This window comes from Podarcis bocagei (genome assembly GCF_964188305.1).
Source record: "Podarcis bocagei genome assembly, chromosome: 4".
NCBI lineage: Eukaryota > Metazoa > Chordata > Lepidosauria > Squamata > Lacertidae > Podarcis > Podarcis bocagei.
In genome coordinates this window covers 3,660,864-3,683,529 of record NC_138128.1, presented here as the reverse complement: position 1 = coordinate 3,683,529, position 22,666 = coordinate 3,660,864, and the positions used below count along the sequence as shown (strand labels likewise).

Genomic DNA, 22,666 nt, shown 5'->3' with positions numbered 1-22,666 from the left:
AGATTTCTGTTTGGGCGTTTTTACATTGGCTTCCCTGCAAAGGACACCATGAATGGCCTTTGCCCAGCGTAGGAAATCTTGACATCACGCAGCTCAAACCATCTAGTGTCAAAACCTGGCTCCTTAGAAAGAGATCTTCCAGGTCTTCGCTAAGCCAACGAGCAAGGAAGGTTGGGGAAACTAAAAAAAACCCTTAATTCTTCCTGTTTATTAGTGCTAAAAAACTGGTAACTGTTTCTACTAGACATGTTTGCTCCTCTCTGAGGCAGGAGATCTAGCCTGGATGAAACTTTACGATGCAGGGCGGTCACTGAGGAATTGAGCTGGTCTCCAAGGTCTGAACTGGGCAGCCTTAAGACTTGGCTAGAAACCCTGCGACAATGCAGTGATAGGACCAGATCTCATATGGCTTTTAGGAAAACACAGCAGCTGTAATAGGGAACGGAAATTATGTGCCACTGAGGCCCCACAATGCAAGAAGGGAGTTTCACAAAGGCCCATTTTTCAAGTGGTCCAATGTACAAGATGCTTCAATGCTGGTATTTTCAGGATGGACGGCTGTCAGAAGGTGCCTCAATTCTGCAACTCTCGCATGGCCAACGAAAGGTTAGTTTGGATGTTACTGGAGTGGCATGAAAGCTGCCCAAACATGGCTTGGGTCCCACGATGTTCCGCTAGCATATGTGAAATACCTCCATTCTACTCTGGGTGGAAACTTGGGACAGTCAGAGATTGCCCTGTGTAGCGGTTCCTCCCCAATTATGACCTTTTTTAAAAAAAAAAACCTGTGTTGAGGACTCAATAGTTATATGAATAATGCGTGTAGCTGTATGGGTGGAAGAGTTCGTTGACATTCCCACCACCTGTTCAGCTGCGAAGGAAGGAAATGAAATTTCTGGCTAAATGCATGTGGTGGAAAACTATTTGCTTCTGGGTGCAAAGAAGTTAATAACCCTTGCCTATTTTCTCCCTCTGACTTTGGGAAGTATGGAAATCTCCAAATATTGCTAAAAGGGGTGCATCACACAGTGCCCAGGTGAGTTCATTCAGAGGCAACAGGGCTGTGCTTCACACATGACTACATAAATCTGCACAAATGCTGCAAGCAGGTTGTTCTATGAAGAGCCTACCTTGTGTAGCAACACCTGTGTAGGGGCCATCGCTTAGAACTATAGGTGTGCAAGATTTGTGCACGTCCGTAACCAAAACCCACTTTTGTACAGTAATTTCGCAGGGCCGAAGTACTGTTAAGAGTACTGGCCTTTGGGCTTCTTTTGAAAAGGGCACGAAAGGCGATCTTTCAATGCTACCGTTGCTCTACAAATCTACATCTTAGAGAGAAGGGACCACTGGTATAATGCAATATGTAGCAGTCACTATTTCAGCACCCCAAATCCCATTTTTTGTTTTTTTTTAAAGTCACCCAACAAATTTATCTGCTTCTATATTGACCTTAGCAAGTATCATTTCGGAATGGCTGGCTCCCTAAGTGTCATTCCTTAAAGGCTGCTGACACTCCTGTTCCCAAAGCAGTCTCCAGATGAGCCGGTTTGGGAGACAATTCCTGGGGCAGAAGAACCACCCTGAGGTGCCGTTCCCTTCCAATTGGCTGTTTTCATGGCAAAATGATCTTTTGGAACAGCTCCCTCAAAGGAAAAGACACAAATTATCCTGAGGCCATGCGTACCACGGCAATTTCACGGCACTGGGGAAAACTTTCAGAAGCACATTTTACCGCATGAATAACATGGAAGGGAAATCTGCCTTGCGGCAACTCAGTTCCTGTGTCTGTGAATCAACTTTATGCAGTGTGCAAATGTTCAGAAGTGTGTCTCAAAACAATCCAACTGAACACACTTTTGAAGAGTTAAAACGGGCAATCCAGCATTTCCAGGACTCTCCCCTCTCCCTGTGGAATGGGAAGGCAGGCTGAGGAACAGAAATGCGTTCTCCCTCAGATTTTTAAGACACCAGGGGAAACTCACAGGGAAGAGAGAGAACGGCACTGTCTGCTTTGTGAGCTCCCACCAAAAATCCTGACGGTGTTCGGCCCAGACTGACCACCACAGTGGCAATCTGGCCAACACCTCCGTTCCTGTCCAGGGACAATCTTCATGTCAGAAAATGTGTGGGTGCCAAGATGCCTTGAAGCTGTCCCGCTGAGCTCACAGAGTGTGCGAGAGGCTGTCTGCATGCTCCGTATTCTCAGAGCACGAATAATTCCTCCCCCCAGAGACATTTCACAAGCTGATTTTCCTACCAAGAGACAACCTCTTAAGAAAAACATTAACTCATGAAATAACCCAGACGGGCAGTCGTCCATGGACAAGGGACAGCTGGCATCGTTCTTGACAGGGAAACATCAGAAGCAGGGACTGAATCCAGGGAAAATCCATGCGGAGCTGACAGTTAACTCTGAACATTTATTACACAGTTAACAACAAAAGCCAACAGGAGGACCACCCCCAGACACCGGGCAGTTCACTGAAAGAGCAGCTGTTTTGCGTGATATTCATTTGCACCTTACTCAAGGCAGAGCCGAGAGTTGGCAGGGTTTGCACTCAAACACCCAGGAGGTTTGGAGGTGGCGCAACGAGTGTGCTGCACCCTCTGAGCTGGATCTGTGCTGCTGCTGGCCTTTCCTGGGAGCACAGAACAGACACTCAGCCATAGTTGCACACTGGGGCAGTTCCCCTCTTCCCCGTGAAGGGGTGCGGGGTGGGCAGCAAAGCCCTGACCACTGGGCATTTATGACAGACACAGGCCGGCAGGAGAGCAGAGTTGCAGGATCCGACAGAGCTGCATGGTGCACTTTGGAAGCTGGGAGGCAGGAGGGCGTTAGGGTCAGGTGGGGACGTTCTGAGAAGAGATGGGTAAGTCAACAAAGGCGAGATGGGTACGTCAACAAAGACCAAACACCCGGCGCCAGGAAAGGGGTTACAAACCTTTGCATAAAGCACAACACGCAAAAGGGACAAAAATTTAAGCTTTTAACAGGTTCCCAAGTTTCCTTGTTTTCGCTGCCCAACAAGAAGACTCAGAATGGGGAGAATCCGGGTCGCTTTTCCGGACGCTACGGAACGAGTGCCACCCATTCAGCCCTGCTCTGGCTTTGCAACGCAATGTACATTCCACCTGAGGGCCGCGCAATGCTAGCCTGGTGTTCTCCTCCAATTTGGCAGCAAGCAACTTGCCTTTGAAGCCTGGGGGTGGTTTGCTACTCCTGCTGCACATCCACAGGAACTTTAAGCCAACTTTGCCCGTTTGGGAAGCGAACTGAAGTTTTTCTTTTATTATTGTGTGCGCCAGAAGCAGGAAAAGGCGGCTGAGCAGACGACCCGACAACCTCACTGCGGTTACAGTGGGAATCTGCAGACATGCTTCCACCCCCCTTTTTTGCACAGCCTCCCCTCCCACTTATCTTCCTGAGGACCAGCAAACTGGGGGAACAGAAGGGCTTGCAAGGTGACCAACTTCCGCTCCGGCATCCCAAAAAGCATCTTGTGACTCCATAGCCAGCCGCCACCTCTCTCTCTCTCTTTACAGATTTTCTACTGTAACCACTTCCTGCACTGCCTCGACTTCACACCGGCTCAAGGGCCTTGAACTGGAGGCAGGGGGCACCCTGGGACTTGGGGACAGGCGGGCAACGATGCTTGCCTGCAGGGCAGCCTCCCGGCTCTGCCAGCCCCCTAATTCCCCCGCCAACCAGAGCGCTCATTTCCACGAGTGGCTGGGGCCGGTTAAAAGTTTAAAAGGAATACACCTGCTTTAAAATTGGAGCCACCTTCCCCCCGTTTCCCCCAAGAAACAAGACAGCAAATAACCAATGAAAGGGGAAGTGGGGAAGGCGTTCAAACGCAACAGTGCGCCCCACTCCCCAAGGCACTAGTCCTCAGCGAGAGAGGAGGAGGAGGACGCTGCTCGGGTGGGCTGCCACGGCAGACCCAGCCCTCGGGCGGCGGGTTGGGGGGAGGCGCTCGCTCATCGTCAGCGGTTCTCTTCATGCCTGGAGGCGGGACTCATCAAGGAAGCAGCATTTGCAGAAATCCCCGTGGGGTCCAGGCTCTCTAGTCCTCCTCATCCTCGCTGATGTCATAGGCCACCGCCGACTTGTTCCTGGGGACGTTGGCCGGAGACGAGGGGGGCGTCCGGGCAGTGAAGGGCCAGCGGAAGGAAGGGGAGGGGGAGCGGTCGTGGGTGGGGCTGCTGCTGGGGCTCTGCTTGGGGCTGATGGCCTGCAGCATACGCCCCTTGCCCTCCTTCAGCATGTGCTTCTGGGGAGGAAAGGCAGAGCGCTGGTCAGGAACCTGCCGCAAAACTCGCATTAAGAATACTTGAATTAAGAAGAGGAAACTGCCTTAGGAATCCGACCCAGCCGTCCGCCTAGCTCAGCAGAGGGCCCTGCTGCTGTTGGACTACAACTCCGAGCATCCCTAGCTAGCAGGAACAGCGGTCAGGGATGATGGGAGTTGCAGTCCAACAACAGCTGAGGACCCGGTCTGAGAAACGCTGGCACACTGAGCAGCCGCGGTGGCTCTCCAGGGTTTCAGAGAAGGGGTCTCTGCCAAGTCTGCCTGGTGATGCTAGCGGGGCCACATCTGGGGCCTTCTGCATGCAAGGCAGGTGTTCTGCTGCTGGGTCTGAGTCCCTCCCATGCAGAGGACTCGCACCGGCTCCAAGTTTCAGGCCTGCCCCCTGCCACTTATCCAGTCATCAAACCATTAGTTCACCTGGCTCTGTACTGGCTGCAGCTCTCCAGAGGTTCAGGCAGGAGTCCTTTGGCTGGAGATGATGTTGGGGACTGAACCTGGGACTTTCAGTGTGCAAGACCCCAAGGGTCATCTAGCCCAACCCCCTAAAATGCAGGAATGTCCTGTCTGAACTTGCCAGCTGAGTTTGCTGTTAGCATGTGCAACAAGGCTTCCTTTATCGAGCTGAATCACCTGGGGCCCACCCAGTTCAGTATTGTCTGCTCTGACTTAGCAGCTGCTGACCAGGGCCTCTTCCACCCTCCCCTCTGAGATCCTTCTAACTCAGGTGGATGTGGGGAGCCTCAGTCCCAGAGGCTGAAGACAGCCAAGCCACACCCCCTGGGATGGCCTGGGATTCGGACTCGGATGCCCAACCTGAGGGATCCCAGCCTGCATAGGATTCCCCGCCTCCAGAACCAGCTGAGCTGGGGCTGGGGCCTGAGCCTGAAGGGTCCTCACCTGTGCTGGATCCTCAGGTGCAGGCACCAGCTGAGTCTGCTCTGGCTCCTGAGGTGATGGAGGACCCATTGCCTGCAGGTGCTCCACTCTCAGCCCCGTCAGAGGAAGCTGAGGTTGCCTCAGGGTCCGGTCCACCCTCCAGCCTCTCCTGAGCTGCAGAGGCTCAGGGCAGAGAGGCGGAGGGAACTAAGTTCCCGCAGGAGGAGTGCTCGCCTCCAGGCCAGGAGAGGCGAGTCAGCAGAGGATCGGGGCCGCCCTATGCCTCGGGGGAGATAAAAGCCAGGCAGCCCCAGTCCCAGGTTGCGGGAGCAACATTGTTGGTAACCTGTTCCTGCCGGCACCCTGTCCTGCTCTTCTGCCAGAGCTCCTGACCCGCCCTGGCTCCCTGCTTGTAAGCCTGTTCCTGACTTCACCCAACTCCCTGCCCTGCACCCAGCTTCAGCTACTACAGACTGCCTCCATGTTGCACCTTTGACCACGGACCGGACTTGGACCTTGCCTCTCGGGTAACCCACGGGACCAGCACACCCCCGGTCCTCAGACCACACCCCCTTAATGGTTCTCCTTTGTGCCTGGGTGGAACGAGTCCTGGCTTTGAGGGACACCTGTCGCCCTGCCCACTTTTGCCCCTGGCCCCGCCCACCAGGGGCTGCTCAAGGCTCCTCCATGCTGCTCAATCCTCAGATGTCAAAGACCAAACCTGGGCTGCTTTGGATGCAGAGGAGGGGCTCCAGCTGCGGCCTTGGGGTCTAAAGGCCTACGTAGGACATGCAGCCTTTGTTCAGTGCAGAGGACGCAGGCGCACGTGCAGAGTGCAGCTGGGCTCATAGCCAGAGGCAACCCCATGGGCATGCAAGCCCTGTGACTAGGCAGAGGAGCGGAAGGCGTCTGACCCTGCTGCCTCCTTACCAGAGCTCCTTCGGGGCCAAACATCTCCAGGAAGTTGCCAATGAACTCGCGGGACTTCTCTTCCCATTTCTGGATGAGGTCGATGCTTTTCTCCTCCACTTTCTGCACAAACTCCTTGGACTTCTCCTCGACGTCCTTCACCCTCTTCTTCACTTTGTCCACGCGCTCTTGCAAGTGGTACTTCTTCTCCTGCAAAAACAGAGAGAGGCCGCCATTGTCAGTATGCCTTTGAGCCGGTGCCAGCGACTGGTCTCAACAACTGGTTCTGCCCCGACTGGGCTAGGCGACTAGAGCACTTCCAGAGACCTTCCACTCCTGGAAAGCAGGTCTAAGTGCACTGGACCCACAACTGTCCACTGTGAGCACCAACCTCAGCAGAGTATGAACAATATGAACAGAGGAAGAAAGCTGTGAAGCGTAACTTCTTTTATTTCTAATAGCTACTGCAAACTAAAACTGAAAAAGCTACTGGCTTGCACGAGTGTTCCAGCTCTCACTCAGCCATCTCATCTCTACATGGATAACACACAGACTCCCACAGAGTCAGGCAGGAGCGGAAGAAGCAAAGAGCAGTTTCCGACCCCTCCTTTCTGAAAACATCATATCAGGAGATTCTCGCAATGGGAGGGGATGAAAATATCAACAGGCATCACGGGTTAGGGCTAAGTTGGTGGCATCCGCTGAAAAACGGCAGCCTTGGGGACAGCACCAGGCAGAAGGGCCAAATTCTGTATATAGAAAACCCCTCGCTCTGTCACAGACTCAAAGCAGATGCAGAAATGTGTTTCTCTGGGTGGCAAGATCTGGATTTTGTGGGATTTGGGGTCTTCCGGAAAGGCCATGTTCATTCTCTTCCCACCTGATCTGTTTAATAAGATGGGGGTGGGGCGTTGAACCTGGGGCCTCCTGCATGAAAATGGGACCCCCCCTTCGTTTGCAGCCAGGCAACCCGAAGGAGTCTGTGCACAGAAAACAAGGTCCCCGGACTCACGTTGATGAAGCTGACGTTGAGCTCCTTAGCCGTGTAGCCTCTCTGCAGGTTCCTCCGGGCGTAGACGTCGTAGTCGCGGACGATGCGAGTGATGATGTCCGATGTGGAAATCCCTTCGGTTCTCTGAGTTGGTGCGAACATTCCTGCAAGCAGATGGGGAGAGGGTTGGGCGGGCACTCAGTCGACCCAAGAAGGCTCCATAAACATGGTGCCATGATGCAATCTGGAAAGGCCCTGTACCCTTCTTGGAGGCTTCCCATTAGCATGATGAGAAAGACTGGGGATGTGGGGTGGGGAGGAAGGGAAAGGGGGGGGGGGACAAAGGAGGAGGAAGCAGGTTCGGGCTTCCCAGCCCCTGTGTTCCCCTCCCACCTGAATTCACTGATCTCCAATGGCCCATCTAGTCCAACACTGGCCAAACACTGGCCAAACAGATGCCAATAATAATAATAATAATAATAATAATAATAATAATAATAATAATTAATAATTTATTTATACCCCGCCCTCCCTGGCCAGAGCCAGGCTCAGGGCGGCTAACACCAGTAAAATTGCAATAAAAACATAATAGGAAAAAAACCCCAAGGAGTTGCCAAGGAGTGTGGTGGAGTCTCCTACTTTGGAGGTCTTTAAGCAGAGGCTTGACAACCATATGTCAGGAGTGCTCTGATGGTGTTTCCTGCTTGGCAGGGGGTTGGACTCGATGGCCCTTGTGGTCTCTTCCAACTCTATGATTCTATGATTCTATGAACCCCAATTTAAAATACAGGTTAAAATGCAATTTAAAATGCAGCCTCATTTTAAAAGTAGCCCATAAATCAAAACCATAAGGGGAGGGAAACAGAAGGGTCAGACTGAGTCCAAACCAAAGGCCAGGCGGAACAGCTCTGTCTTGCAGGCCCCGCGGAAAGACGTCAAGTCCCACAGGGCCCTAGTCTCTTATGACAGAGCATTCCACCACGTCAGGGCCAGTGCTGAAAAGGCCCTGGCCCTAGTTGAGACCAATCTAACCACCTTGAGACCTGGGACCTCCAAAGTGTTGTCATTTGTGGACCTTAAGGTTCTCCATGGGGCATACCAGGAGAGGAGGTCCCATAGGTATGTGGGTCCTAGGCCACATAGGGCTTTAAAGGTCAAAACCAGAACCGTGAACCTGACCCTGTACTCCACCAGGAGCCAGTGCAGCTGGAAATCACTGGGTGAATATGCTCCCATGGCAGGGACCCCGTGAGGAGCCTCGCTGCAGCATTCTGCACCCGCTGGAGTTTCTGGGACAGCTTCAAGGGCAGCCCCACGTAGAGCGAGTTACAGTAGTCAAGCCTGGAGGTGACCGTCGCATGGATCACTGTGGCCAGATCAGGGCGAGAAAGGCAAGGGACCAACTGCTTAATACAGAGGAGATGGAAAAATGCCACCTTTGCTGTGGCTGCAACCTGCGCCTCCATGGAAACCTGCCAGCAGGATTCAAGAACAAGAGCAACGCTCCGCTCCTGTGGTTTCCAGCCACTGGTCTTCAGAAGAATTGCTGCCTCTGACCTCATGGCTAGCAGCCCCTGACAGTCCTAGACTCTAGAGCGGTTTCCAAAACTGGGGTCTCCAGCTCTTTTTGGACTACAGTTCCCATCATCAGCCTAGGACCCTCGTACCTACGGGACCGCCTCTCCCGGTATGCCCCACGCAGAGCCTCAAGGTCCATAAATAGCAACACCCTAGTGGCCCCGGGCCCTAAGGAAGTCAGATTAACTTCAACCAGAGCCAGGGCCTTTTCAACACTGGCCCCGGCCTGGTGGAACGCTCTGCCTCATGAGACCAGGGCCCTGCGGGATCTGATTTCTTTCCGCAGGGCCTGTGAGGCAGAGTTGTTCCGCCTGGCCTTTGGCTTGGAGCCAATTGGATTCCCTCCCCCTCTTTCTTTTTCCTTTCTCCTCCTGCGATGATGCTGCATTTTAATATATTAATGTTTCAATATTTTAATTGTATTTTAATCTTGTTTCTAAGTTGTATTCATTCAACTTGTTTTTATTATTGCTTGTTAGCTGCCCTGAGCCCGGCCTTGGCTGGGGAGAGCAGGATATAAATAATAATAATAATAATAATAATAATAATAATAATAATAATAATTATCCCTGCTTGCTAGGGATGATGGGAGTTGTAGTCCAACAGCTGGAGACTCACGACTGGGAAAGCCTGCTCTACAAGCACGTAGGGAAATGAAGAGGCTCTGCACAGCACTGGCCTGGAGGAGAGCCAGCCCCAAGCCTCCCCAGAGGGCATCGCGGGAGGGCTGGGTGGTTCCGCTGAGGACACAAGCTCACCTGCTTCTTTTATGTGCTTATAGACATCGTCGCTGCCGGCGGAGGAATAGGGGATGTCGTCGTGGGCTACAAAGTCGATCTGTGGGATCGGACAGCAAGAGCCATTAGCAAAACAGCGGAGTCTGAGCAGCAGAGAAGAGGTTGCGGCACAAGCCGTGACCTGGTGGGTGAGGGCACCAGGCAGGGACTGGCACAGAGACACAGAGCAGGGAAGCCTTTCAGCCCATTGTGCTACCACTGGCCAGGTCTCTAGGGTGCCCCCCATCAGAGGGCAGGAGGAATGGAGTCTGGTTCCAGTGTGGTGTAGTGGTTCAGAGTGGTGGACTCGTAATCTGGTGAACCGGGTTTGATTCCCTGCTCCTCCACATGCAGCTGCTGGGTGACCTTGGGCCAGTCACACTTCTCTGAAGTCTCTCAGCCCCACTCACCTCACAGAGTGTTTGTTGTGGGGGAGGAAGGGAAAGGAGAATGTTAGCCGCTTTGACTCCTTCGGGTAGTGATAAAGCGGGATATCAAATCCAAACTCTTCTTCTTCTTCTTTTTGCCACGGCTCAGAGAATCCCACTTGGCCGTAAGGCTAAGGACTGGAAGAGCTACAAGGGACCCAGCCCCCTTCCCTCCAAACCACCTTTCAGAGAGGCTCTTTTACCCTGTGCTCAGCCAAGAACTCGGGCGTCAGGGTCCAGGGGGCGTTCCTCACCACCTCGTCCACGTAGCGGCAGTGCTGCACGGCGTCGTAGCGCTCGGCCTCGTTCATCACCGTGAAGCCCTTGAAGTTGTGCGTCAGCTCGTCGCTGCAGACTGCAATCGTGGAAACGGGGTGAGAACGTGAGCTCCGGACCTCTTAAGCAACTCTGCCCGTCCTCACTGGGGCGCCTCCTCCCCGGAGCTCCCGCCTAGAACACCCCGTGGCGTCACAGCGCCATCTAGGAAAGGGCTGCAGCTCAGGGACAGAGCATCTGTGCTGTATGCAGAGGGCTCCGGGGTCAAGCCCTGACATCAGGGGACTGGGAGGGACCCCCTGACTGAAAACCCCATAGAGCTGCCGCCGGTCAGTGTATGCAGTACTGAGTTAGATGGACCACAAGTCTGATTCAGGATACGTACATAAAGACTCCAATGGGAGAATAATGATAATTTGAATTAAACATCAAGGAGAAGTAATTATCCTAGTTGGAATATATGCACCCAATGGAAAAAAGTAGAATTCTTCAAAGAACTAGAAAAAAGGTTGCTGGAATACACAGAAGAAGAAAAATGATCCTCATGGGAGATTTAAATGGGGTAACAAACCCTGAGATGGACAGAACAATAGGACAGAGAGAGGGGGTAAAAAAGGAAAGCTGCCACGTAGTTTTTCCAAACTGCTAGAAAATATGGATATAAAAGATGCATGGAGATTTAAACATTTAACAGAAATGGACTATACTTATTTTTCAGAACCAAATAAATCCGCCAGTAGAATAGTTGCCATTTGGATATCTAAAGAGTTACTTGGGAGAATAGATAAGATACAAATTCTGCCAAAACTAGGTCTGATTCAGGATATGGCACCTTCCCAGGGAACCTGGGTAGGTTTAGCCTGGATAAGAGGAGATGGAGAGGAGATATGATAGCCGTCTTCAAATATCTAAAGGGCTGTAACACGGAAGATGGAGCAAGCTTGTTCTCTCCTCTGGAGGATGGGACCTGACTCAATGGATTCAAGTTACAAAAAAGTAGATTCTTGTAAGAAGAAGAACATTCTGTCAGTGAGGGCTGTTTGGCAGTGGAAAGGATTTAATCTGGAGGTTGTGGTCTCTCCTTCCTTGTAGGTTTTCAAGCAGAGTTTGGATGGCCATCTGTCAGGGATGCTTTAGCTGAGATTCCTGCATTTTGAGGGTTGAACTAGATGACCCTCTGGGTCCCTTCCAACTCCACGATTCTACCGTTTTGGCTTAACCCCTTAAACTACATCTCCGGCTGAAACAAAGTGCTCATGCTCACATCAACACCTTCCCTCCCCGCAACACTTCTTGGGACAAAGGGCTGAGTTTTGCTTTTTCAGAAATCTCCGCAAGCCACTGTATACAAGGAATGGCACTTTTTGGAATAGCAGTATGCATTACTTTAAGAACTGTATAAATACTCAGAAATAAACTGCACAGAGAGCTAACTGCACAATAAAACTTTGCTAAAACGCTACAAAGTCAAGACAGTATCCCAGGAAAAGGAAGAAGGAAGCTTTGCTTGGCATCTGGACCCCAGGGAGGGAACAGCCTCCCTTGTGACATCTGGCCAGATGGAACAGACAAAAGTCAGCAGGGTATAAAAACAGGCCAATATAGCCAACACACGACTGCCATGATGGAAACCTGAATTGTTCCGAAATGTCAATGGAACACATACTGACTTGTTCATTTTTTCTGCACAGGTGATACAGATGAGCTGTGGGTTCAATCAGTTTCAACTTAACACTCTCTGGGGTCCTACGTTTTAGACAAGCCTCCTTGGCTGTCTTCTGGGCCATGTATTTCCTCCAGGGGAAAAAGTACTGTCAGGGGCTCAGGAACAGAGGCACAGGGGAGAGAGGAAATGGAGAGCGAAGGGGAAGAATCTGAGGGCAGCGTAGGGGAGTATGGGAGTGACCTGAGAGATTCCATGAGCTTCTCCAGCGAATCAGAAGATTCCCAGAAGGAGGCGCCGATGGTCAGGGCAAGGGGGGTCCCAGGGGGGACACACCAGAAACAAGGGGCCAGCGGGGACTCCCAAAGCAGCAGCTGGAAATCAGGACCAGCTTCCCCACCAGAGCGTAGTGGGGGGGAAGAGTCCCATGTGTCAGGGCCAGCGTCTCCTCCAGCAGGGAGAGAAGATGAGTCAGGGCTGACCACACCTCTATCGGAGAGTGGGGGAACGGAGGGGAGGTCAGGCCCAGCTAGCCTCCCCGAAGGGGGAAGCAGTGACAGGAGCAGTGTAACGGTCAGGAGGAAGGTTGCCGGCTGGGCGCGCGCGCCAAGTTCGAATGTACAGGCGCGTGGGACAGCAGAAAACCCAGATTGGGAACCAGGTCCTAAAGCCCGCCGGAGGCAGGGGGAAGACTCAGGGGACTCAGCGTCAGAAGAGTCTAGGAAGGGCGAGACCCCAGCTGACAGGCGGAGCCAGAGGAGGAAAGAGGAAAGAGCAAAGGAAGAGGTGGAGCAAGGCTAGAGTCTTAAACTGGTGTCTGGGGGGAGGAGATTCAGACGGAGCTTCAGCGGTCTAGAGTTTCAGACGTAGAGCTGCACGCTGCGGCTGTGAAAGCGAAACTGAACTTCATTAAAGACTTTTGTATATAAGAACGAACTGGCGTTGGTCCTTTGTGAGCTGGGACCTCGGGCAGCTCTGACAAGTACTTTCTCTTGTCTGCTCTGAATCTTCTCCTGAATCAAGATCCCTGGGTGAATCTAACCAAGTCCTAGCATTATGAGAGAGGAAGGGAAAAAATTCCCTCTGCCTGCTTCCCCCAGCCAGGTAGCTTTCCTCCAAAATGTTTATGGAGTCAAAGGAGCTCTGCCTTACCCCCTACAATCAGGTACGTGTTTGGGAAGAGGTTTTTCGCCTGCATCAAGGCCCGTGCGTGCCCAGAGTGGAAAAGGTCAAATATTCCGTCGGCGTAAACCCTGACCGGTCTGTCCACTAGGAAGAGGAGGAAGGCAAAGCTTGTTAGTGAGGCGCTTTAAGGCTTCCACAAGAGCCTGTTCCAACCCCAAATCCCATATTCTGTCTGCTACACTAGAGTGGTTCTCTTTGCAGCGACTTGAAGCATACTTGAAACTGCTGCTTGCCTTCTATCACTGTGCCATTGAGAGCGTGCTCACTTATGGCTTATGTGTGTGGTACGGAAGCTGTACTACCCGGGACAGGATGGGGTTGTGCAGGGTTGTTAAGGCAGCAGAGAGCATTGTTGGCTGCCCACTCTCCACCTTAGAGCAGATTTATGCCACAAGGTGCCATAGGAAGGCACTGGACATAGTAAAAGATCCATCGCATCCTGGTCACTGTCTCTTCGAGCTCTTGCCGTCGGGACGGAGATACAGGACGATGAAGACAAGAACGAGCCGTCTTAAGAACAGCTTCTTCTCCAGAGCGATCTCGGCCCTGAATGGGAAGCCCGGACTTTGAAAGTCATCCAATCTTCCTTGCTGTTTTATACTGTATTGTTTTAATTAGTGTTTTTATGGAGCAGTCAAGTAATTTCGTTGTCCCCGAAGGGGGCAATGACAATAAAGATATTATTATTATTATTATTATTATTATTATTATTATTATTATTATTATTATTATTATCATAGCTTCCTTTGTTCAAGTCCTCAGAGTTCCTGGTTGCAGGCAAATCCACAGAGACAATGGCTTCAAGTTACAAGAAAGGAGGTTCCCAAGGAGAGCAAGAGCTGTTCGAGAGTGGAATAGTCTCCCTTGGGACTCTTCTTCCTTGGAGGTTTTTAAGCAGAGGTTGGATGGCCATCTGTCTTGGATGCTTTAGCTGAGATTCCTGCAGCTGCAGGGGGTTGGACTAGATGACCCGCAGGGGCCCCTTCCAACTCTATGACACGATCAGACCCAGAGCATTTGCAAAAGTAGCAGCAATCAATCAGGACAGGCGAGCAAGGAGACTTCCCTAATCTCTAATCACTGGAGAGCCAGTGTGGTGTAGTGGTTAAGAGCGGTAGACTCGTAATCTGGTGAACCGGGTTCGCTTCCCCGCTCCTCCACCTGCAGCTGCTGGGTGACCTTGGGCCAGTCACACTTCTTTGAAGTCTCTCAGCCTCACTCACCTCACAGAGTGTTTGTTGTGGGAGAGGAAGGGAAAGGAGATTGTTAGCCGCTTTGAGACTCCTTAAGGGGAGTGAAAAAGCGGGATATCAAATCCAAACTCCTCCTCCTCCAGCTTCAGCTCCTTGGTGCATCAGCAATAAGGACCCCCTTGGCTGTAAGGACTTTCTGGCACCCATTAGATTTTCACTGGCCACGAGAGATCTGCTCAAATAGGCAATTTCCAGGGAAATCTCAGCATATGAAATAACACCTGGAAAAACAGGTTGAACATGGCGCAGGGATTTTTGGAACCAGCATAATTGCGAGCAACTCCACCCTGCTGTAAGCTCAACCCCCCACCCCCTTCCACATGCGGTTGTGTCTCACGGCTCCAACATGCGCAGGAAGGATATGCATGTGCAAGAGGGACCCACGCCTTGAGGAAATGGGGGGAGACAGGCCAAATTCCTATAGAGTCAGTGACAGCCACCCAGTGATGGCCACCCGGCTATAAATGAGGATTACCGTATTTTCGCTCTATAAGACGCACTTCCCCCCACCTAAAAAGTAAAAGCTCCCTTTAAAGAGCCACGTGGAGCGTGTGTGCGGCTCTTCGGGGCTTTTCCCCGAGGGAGAAGGGCTGCCCCCCCCACTCCGTGCGCTCTTTAAAGAGAGCACAGCTCTTGGGGGAGCCTTAGCTGCACGCAGCCTCTCCCGGGCAGGGGGATGAAGGCTCCCCTTGCCCGGGAGAGGCTGTGCGCGGCTATCCCATAAACCAGGACAGCTGGATTGCAGCAGTGATCCCGCTTGTTGTCCTGGCTTCTGGGATTCAGAATATATTTTTTTCTTGTTTTCCTCTTCCCAAAACTAGGTGCGTCTTATGGTCTGGTGCGTCTTATAGAGCAAAAAATACGGTGAGTAAATGCATGCAAGTTAAGTCTACCAAGAGCTAGTAGCCACAATGCCTATGTTTTTCCTCAGCCGTTGGCTGGGTGCCGGCTGCTGGGAACCCCGGGACTCAAGAGTTGCTCCTGCTCCCAGGCCCTGTTTGTGGGCTTCCCGCAGGAATCTGACTGGGCACTGTCCGAAGAGGGCCGGACTAGGTGAGCCTTTGGCCTGACCTGGCGGGCTCTCCTTATCTTTGTACAAATGAACATCGCCCAAAGCGGCAAACTGCCTGTGACCCCCAGTTCAAGGCTAAATCAGGGCCGTTTATCAAGCCTGGAGCCTGCAGATAAGGATGTACGGGAAGTCTTCTGGATCAGGCCAGCGGCTCCTCTTGTCCAGCAGCTTGTTCTGGCAGTGGCAGTCAGATTCCTGTGTGAAGCCCACAAGCAGGATTCGAGAGCAGGGGCAACTGTCATTTTGAGCCATGACACCTCCAACAGTGCAGGCGGACTGGAGCCATTGTGACTAGCAGCCATCGAGAGCCTGACCCTCCTCTATGAATTGGCTGAGTCCCCTTTTAAAGCCACCCGAGGCCATCCCTGCCTCCTGGGGGAGTGAGTTCCAAAGATTAACTCTGTGCTCTACAAATGGTCTTGAACAGGGAACCTTGGGGGTGACGGGCAGGGATTCACCCTGTGCGCCACTGCCCAGCTGTGGCCAAATATAATAATAATAATAATAATAATAATAATAATAATAATAATAATAATAATAATAATAATAATAAATGTATTATTTATACCCCGCCCATCTGGCTGAGTTTCCCCAGCCACTCTGGGCGGCTTCCAATCGAGTGTTCAAAACAATACAGCGTTAAATATTAAAAACTTCCCTGAACAGGGCTGCCTTCAGATGTCTTTTAAAAGATAAGGCAGCTGCTTATTTCCTTGACATTTGGTGGGAGGGCGTTCCACAGGACAGGTGCCACTACAGAGAAGGCCCTCTGCTGGGTTCCCTGTAACTTGGCTTCTCGCACCAAGGGAACTGCCAAAAGGCCCTCAGAGATGGACCTCAGTGTCCGGGCTGAACGATGGGAATGGAGATTCTCCTTCAGATATTCAGGACCGAGGCCGTTTAGGGCTTTAAAGGTCAGCACCAACACTTTGAATTGTGCTCGGAAACGTACTGGGAGCCAATGCAGATCTCTCAGGACTGGTGTTATGTGGTCTCAGTGGCCACTCCCAGTCGCCAGTCTATCTGCTGCATTCTGGATTAATTGTAGTTTCTGGGTCACCTTCAAAGGTAGCCCCACGTAGAGCGCATGGCAGTAGCCCAAGCGGGAGATAACCAGCCAAAGAAAGGAGCAGGAGGGAAACTGGCCAAGGAAGCCTCCTGCATTGCAGGGGGTTGGACTAGATGACCCTTGGGGGACCCATCCAACTAGAATTCCTTTCACCAACAGGCTAGGCCAGGTCAAGCCATGACCTTTTGGAAGGTTTGCTTGCTGCTCTGAGCGACTGGGGATCCTCTTCTGGCTTTATGCCTTCTCTCCCCTATCCTCGGCCTTTTCCTTGCTCTCGGGTACACAGGAGCCGGGCACCGCCCACCTGCTGAGGCCACAAAGCCGCTCTCTGATCTGATAGACTGAAAGGGCAAGCTCAGCCTCACCTCCCACGACTTCGCAGGTATTAGCAGAGAGATTAAGGGGATTTCGCAGCTGCACTGTGAGGTGGGGCTCTGCACTTTGCCCTCACGTCAGGAGAAGGAAGCCCAAACCCTCCCTTTGCCTTCCTGAACTCTTGACTGGGGATTAGGAGGGCAAATCTCTGCTGAGAAGGAAGCTGGGAGGGCAGAGAAAAGGGGGAAAAAAACCCATCTTGCTAAAGTCTGCTCCAGTTTTGATAGACCCAGAAGGGCATTTCGATAAGAATTAAATATAGCCCTTTGAGATCACAGCATCCTTGATAGGGACAATGAGCGAGTGTGGGAGCAGCTATTGTGTTTTGCTATATATATATGGACCTCTCCGCTGGCACCCACCCAGATGGGGTGGAGAAGGAGATAGGGGAGAAAGACGAGGGGATTATAATAAATGTAGTGGTTTGGGTTGGAGTAGGACAGGGGTAGGCAACCTAAGGCCGAGGGGCTAGATCGCCTTCTAAATCCAATCGCCTTCTAGATCTGGCCTGCGGACGGTCCAGGAATCGGCGTGTTTTTACATTAGTAGAATGTGTCCTTTTATTTAAAATGCTTCTCTGGGTTATTTGTGGGGCCTGCCTGGTGTTTTTACGTAAGTAGAATGTGTGCTTTTATTTAAAATGTATCTCTGGGTTATTTGTGGGGCATAGGAACTTGTTCATTTATTTATTTTTTTCAAAATATAGTCCGGCCCCCTACAAGGTCTGAGGGACCGGCCCATGGCTGAAAAAGGTTGCTGACCCCTGGAGTAGGACCTTGGAGACTAGGGTTCAAAACCCCACTCAGCCATCAAGCTTGCTGGGTGACCTTGGGTGCCAGTCACTGCCTCTCAGGCTAAACTACCTCACAGGGTTGTTGTGAGGATTAATTGAGGAGGGAGGGAACTATGTAGCCCCACCCTGAGCTCCTTGGAGAAGGTGGGGCATAAAAGTAAATCATCATCATCATTTCCATAAACCACAGATTCCTTCAAGTCACTGCTGAGAGGGGCTGGACTGAAATAAATCCCTCTCCCCACTTACTCAAAACTGGGCGCTTTGAGAATTACCATATTTTTCGCTCTATAGGACGCACTTTCCCCCCTCCAAAAATTGAGGGGAAATGTGTGTGCGTCTTATGGAGCGAATGCAGGCTCCTTGGCTACAGCGATAGCAACGCGAAGCCTCCGAAGCGCCGAGGGAGCGCTCCTTCTGTGCTCTGGAGGCTTCCCATTGCTTTCACTGAAGCCTGGAGAGCGAGAGGCGTCGGTGCACACCGACCCCTCTCGCTCCCCAGGCATCAAGGATAGCCGCCTGAAGGCCTTTGGAGCACAGCACAAGTTCCCGCTGCGTTCTGGAGGCTTCAGGTTCCTTTTGCTGAGGCCAGGAGTCTTGCTCTCCCGGCTTCAGCAAGAGGAACCTAAAGCCTGAGGAGCGCAGCGGGAACTTGCGCTGCGCTCGGAAGGCTTCAGGGATAGCCGCGTGCAGCCCCTCCAGCAGGGAGAGGTTGCGCGGGACTAAAGAGGAAGCCAAAACAGCGAACGGGATCCATCCCGCTCCCTGCCTTGGCTTGTGCAATAGTCGTGCGCAACCCCTCCAGCGGGGAGAGGTTGCACGCAGCCTGTACGCTGCTCTTTGGGGCTGGGGGGGGGAAATAAGATTTTTTTTCTTGATTTCCCCCCTCTAAAAATTAGGTGCGCCCTATGGTCCGGTGTGCCCTATGGAGCGAAAAATACGGTACTTACATGGCGTCCCCCTTAATGCTTCATCAAACGTTACTCGGATGTATGGCTTGCTGTAGTCCACTTCAAGCTCATCGGAAAATGGAGCTGGCTCCCTGAGACCCTAAATTATGAAAGGATATCAAGAAAGTAGGTGAGCTTCAACACAGAGAGGTGAAAGGGCATCTTGATTCAGCACTGAATCAGACCTGAAAACAGACCAAACGGGGAAGAGGCCCAAGGCTATGGAAAGATTGCAGCAAGTGAGTGTCTGAAGGGGTCACAGAGCTCACGCTTTCAGAGAACGCCACATCCACTTCATCCGATGAAGGTGACTGTGGGAGATTCAGGACAGACAATAGAGAGCCCTTCTTCATGCAGTGCATAGTTAACCTGCGGAACTCACTCCCACCAGGATGCGATGATGGCCACCAAAGTGGATGGCTTTAAAAGATGAGACAAATTGGTGGGAGATATGGCTGTCAAAGACGGACGCCTTCTCTCTCCACCGTCAGGAGGCAGCGTGTCTCTGAACGCCAGTTGCTGGAAGTCACAAGGGTGGAGGAGCTGCTGCTTGGGGGATTTCCAGAAGCACCTCGCTGGCCCCTGCGAGAACAGGAGGCTGGACTAGAGGGGCCTGATCCACTACAGGGCTCTTCCCTTCCTGGGTAGCAGGAAAGTCATTTGACTGATGTTTTGAAGAGCCACTGTCAGTCTGAGAACAGGATGAGATGGACCAGTGACCCAACCTGCTGAAGTGCAGGGCAAAGGGCTGGCTGCAAGTTCAATTGGAAAAACTGAAAAACACGCAATGTAAGCTTTTTGACTTCCGAGGCGCGTTCAAAAATGGAAGCAATTACTTCCGGGTTTTCAGCGTTCGAAAACAAAAACGTTCGGCTTCTGAGACACTCGAAAACAGAGGCACCACTGTATTTGCAATTCAGCTTCTCTTGCTGTGGAACGTGGGAACTAATTCCACATAAAATCCAGAGATTCCGAAGGTTTCATATACCACTGTTGTCTTATTACTTCTTTTTCTGAAACGAACAAAGGAACCTCTTTCGTCTCTTTTCTCTGTCTCTCTCTCCATTCTCCGCTGCCACCCCTTTCTTGTCCTGGCATTCAGAGTTGGAATCATGATAAAAAAACCAAGGAGCTGTAGGCATAGAAGCTTAATATGCATTTTCTTTACAAATTCCTCCTCAAAACCCACCACAAGGGCCTCTCTCTGGCGCTGTGTTTATCAACCTTCAGTGTCCCCATGCTGTAAAAAAATGGAGTCAATGAGAGAGAAGATGGGAGGAATCACATATTTTTCTGTGTGTGTGTGTGTGTGTGTGTGTTGGGGGTGGGGACGTCCAAGTGTACAGAAGTCAAGGCCTAGGACCCTTGTACCTACGGGACCACCTCTCCTGGTATGCCCCACGGAGAGCCTCAAGGTCCATAAATAACAACACCCTAGTGGTCCCGGGCCCTAAGGAAGTTAGATTAGCTTCAACCAGAGCCAGGGTCTTTTTAGCACTGGCCCCAACTTGGTGGAACGCTCTGCCTCATGAGACTAGGGCCCTGCAGGATCTGATTTCTTTCCGCAGGGCCTGTAAGACAGAGTTGTTCCGCCTGGCCTTTGGCTTGGAGCCAATTTGATTCCCTCCCCTCTTTCTTTTTCCTTTCTCCTCCTGCGATGAGGCTGCATTTTAATGTTTCAATATTTTAATTGTTGTATTTTAATCTTGTTTTTAAGTTGTATTCATTCAACTTGTTTTTATTATTGCATGTTAGCCGCCCTGAGCCCGGCCTTGGCTGGGGAGGGCGGGGTATAAATAAAAATTATTATTATTATTATAAGATCTCTAAAATGGGGCTGAGCAGGGCTCACTGGTCCCAGGAGCCATGGAATCTTGATTGTTAAGCTGGAAAAGAAAACAGGGAATCTGAGAGGCCGAGAGTGAAGTGACTCACTCACTCAAACCCCTCACAGCTTATTGCATCCCAAGGGAGGAGATGTCTGTGGAGAAAGCATGCGGGGAAGATGCTCAAGAGAGTCTCTCACACCCCCTTCCTTGCCCAATTGCAACACAACAGCCCTGTAGTTGGGCTTCACATTCTGGCAGTTGCTGCTGCCACCGCTGCTGCCCTGTTTTGGTCACCTCCACCCCTTCTCTAAAGCCATGGCTAGCAGGCTGGCATTCAGGAACAGCAACACACCCTGTGCAACCTTTCGTTGCAGTACTTAGTTGTTAAGAACGATGCTGCCTGGGAAAGATTGTGGAAGAAAGGGGTCAAGTTCACCGCATGTACTGTGTCAAAGGAAAATATAATGAAAATGATGTACAGGTTGTATTTGACTCCTGTAAAATTAGCAAAGATATATCATAACTGTGACAATTTATGTTGGAAATGTAAAAAAAGGAAGGAACCTTTTATCGTATGTGGTGGACCTTCCCCAAGGTGAAAGACTTCTGGGGAAAGATGTATAATGAATTGAAAAAAATGCTGAAATATACATTTATAAAGAAACCAGAGGCCTTTCTTCTTGGAATAACAGGTTTGTAATTGCCCAAGAAAGATGTTAAATTATTTTTGTATGCCACAACTGCTGCTCGTATTTTGTTAGCTAAAAAGTGGAAAACCCAAGAATTACCAACGATGGAAGAATGGCAGACCTAACTGGAAGAGTCTGCGACCAGAAGGAGGAGGAGTATCAGGAAGAGTGGATTGGTTAAATATGTTAAGTTAAATTAACTGAAAACAGCTTGCAGCTGGCTTAGGATTTTATTTATGTTAAGTGATGAATTAATATGTTTAATTTCATAATGCGAAGATTTAAGGATGTTAATGTTTAAGTTAAATTTTATAAGAACTGTGATTTCGAAAACCGTTAAAAGGATACGCAATGAAATTCAACCAAGGGGAAGCGAGGAAGTCACTTAACAATGTTAATAAGTGTAATTTTCAATAAGGCTATGATTTATGTTTGTTTGTCTTATGTGTTTGTTTGTTTATAATGTTGTGAAAACCAATTAACATTTTTTGAGGGGGGGAAAGAACGATGCTGCCTCTGGGACTGGACCAGTCCACTTGGAGAGATTGCAGCTCCACAACCGCTTCGCAGCCCTGCTTTCCCGTTTGGGTCAGAAGCACAGCCAGTGAGCAGAGGAGAGACAGCCGAGAAGGGCAAAGCGCTGCAATCCGATATGAGGAAGGAAGGTGACCGGGGGCATCAGCTGAGAAGTCCTAATCTGAGATGACAGCTAGAGAGAATTATTGCTAGAATAAGGGAGTCTTCTCTTGAGAAGGGACAGTAGGGAGCCATCACGTTACAGCAGTCTTTGCCAACCTGGTGCCATCCTGATGTTTTGGACTACAAGTCCTATCAGCCCTTGCCAGCAGGGACATATCATGCCTAGGCTGGCGTGAGTGTGGCCGTGAAAGGTGGGGCTGACGGGAGTTGCGGTTCAAAGCATCTGGAGGGCAATGGATTGGCAAACGCAATATTATGAACATTAAGCAAGATGGAGGGCACAAGGAGAAGGGGATGACAGAGGACGAGATGGTTGGATAGTGTTCTCGAAAGTACAAACATGAGTTTGACCAAACTGCAGGAGGCAGTGGAGGACAACAGCACCTGGCGTGCTCTAGTCCAGGGGGTCACGAAGAGTCGGAAACGACTAAAAACAAGAAGAAGAACAAGAATCACTAGACCTTGCTAGTGGATGCGGGTGGCGCTGTGGTCTAAGCCACAGAGCCTAGGGCTTGCCGATCAGAAGGTCGGTGGTTCGAATCCCTGCGACGGGGTGAGCTCCCGTTGCTTGGTCCCTGCTCCTGCCCACCTAGCACTTCGAAGGCACGTCAAAGTGCAAGTAGATAAATAGGTACCGCTCCGGCAGGAAGGTAAACGGCGTTTCCATGCGCTGCTCTGGTTCGCCAGAAGCGGCTTAGTCATGCTGGCCACATGACCCTGAAGCTGTACGCCATCTCTCTCGGCCAATAAAGCGAGATGAGCACTGCAACCCCAGAGTTGTCTGCAACTGAACCTAATGGCAAGGGGTCCCTTTACCTTGAATCGCTTTGGCACAATGTGCAATCCAGAGCCCTGGCTGTTAAAAGAAGCAGGAAGCAAAACAGCAATGCCCACAACTCTGATATTGCTTTATTATTATTATTTTTAAAAAACCCTTCT

The 22,666-nt window shown here is 51.0% G+C and overlaps 1 protein-coding gene across 2 annotated transcripts in view; it reads right to left on the bottom strand.

Annotated features, from left to right (window-relative positions):
* Positions 1-22,666, bottom strand: part of PCYT1A (phosphate cytidylyltransferase 1A, choline) — a 46,595-nt gene that overhangs the window by 229 nt on the left and 23,700 nt on the right. For both annotated transcript variants that reach the window (XM_081190565.1, XM_081190564.1), the window contains 7 exons: positions 18,511-18,610; positions 12,966-13,082; positions 10,078-10,229; positions 9,429-9,507; positions 7,114-7,256; positions 6,123-6,311; positions 1-4,277 (listed from right to left, as the gene is read on the bottom strand). The exon at positions 1-4,277 is cut by the window's left edge and continues 229 nt beyond it. In XM_081190565.1, the coding sequence (XP_081046691.1) occupies positions 4,071-4,277; positions 6,123-6,311; positions 7,114-7,256; positions 9,429-9,507; positions 10,078-10,229; positions 12,966-13,082; positions 18,511-18,610 (987 nt within the window). In that variant the 3' untranslated portion in view covers positions 1-4,070. The remainder of the gene's footprint in view (positions 4,278-6,122; positions 6,312-7,113; positions 7,257-9,428; positions 9,508-10,077; positions 10,230-12,965; positions 13,083-18,510; positions 18,611-22,666) is intronic.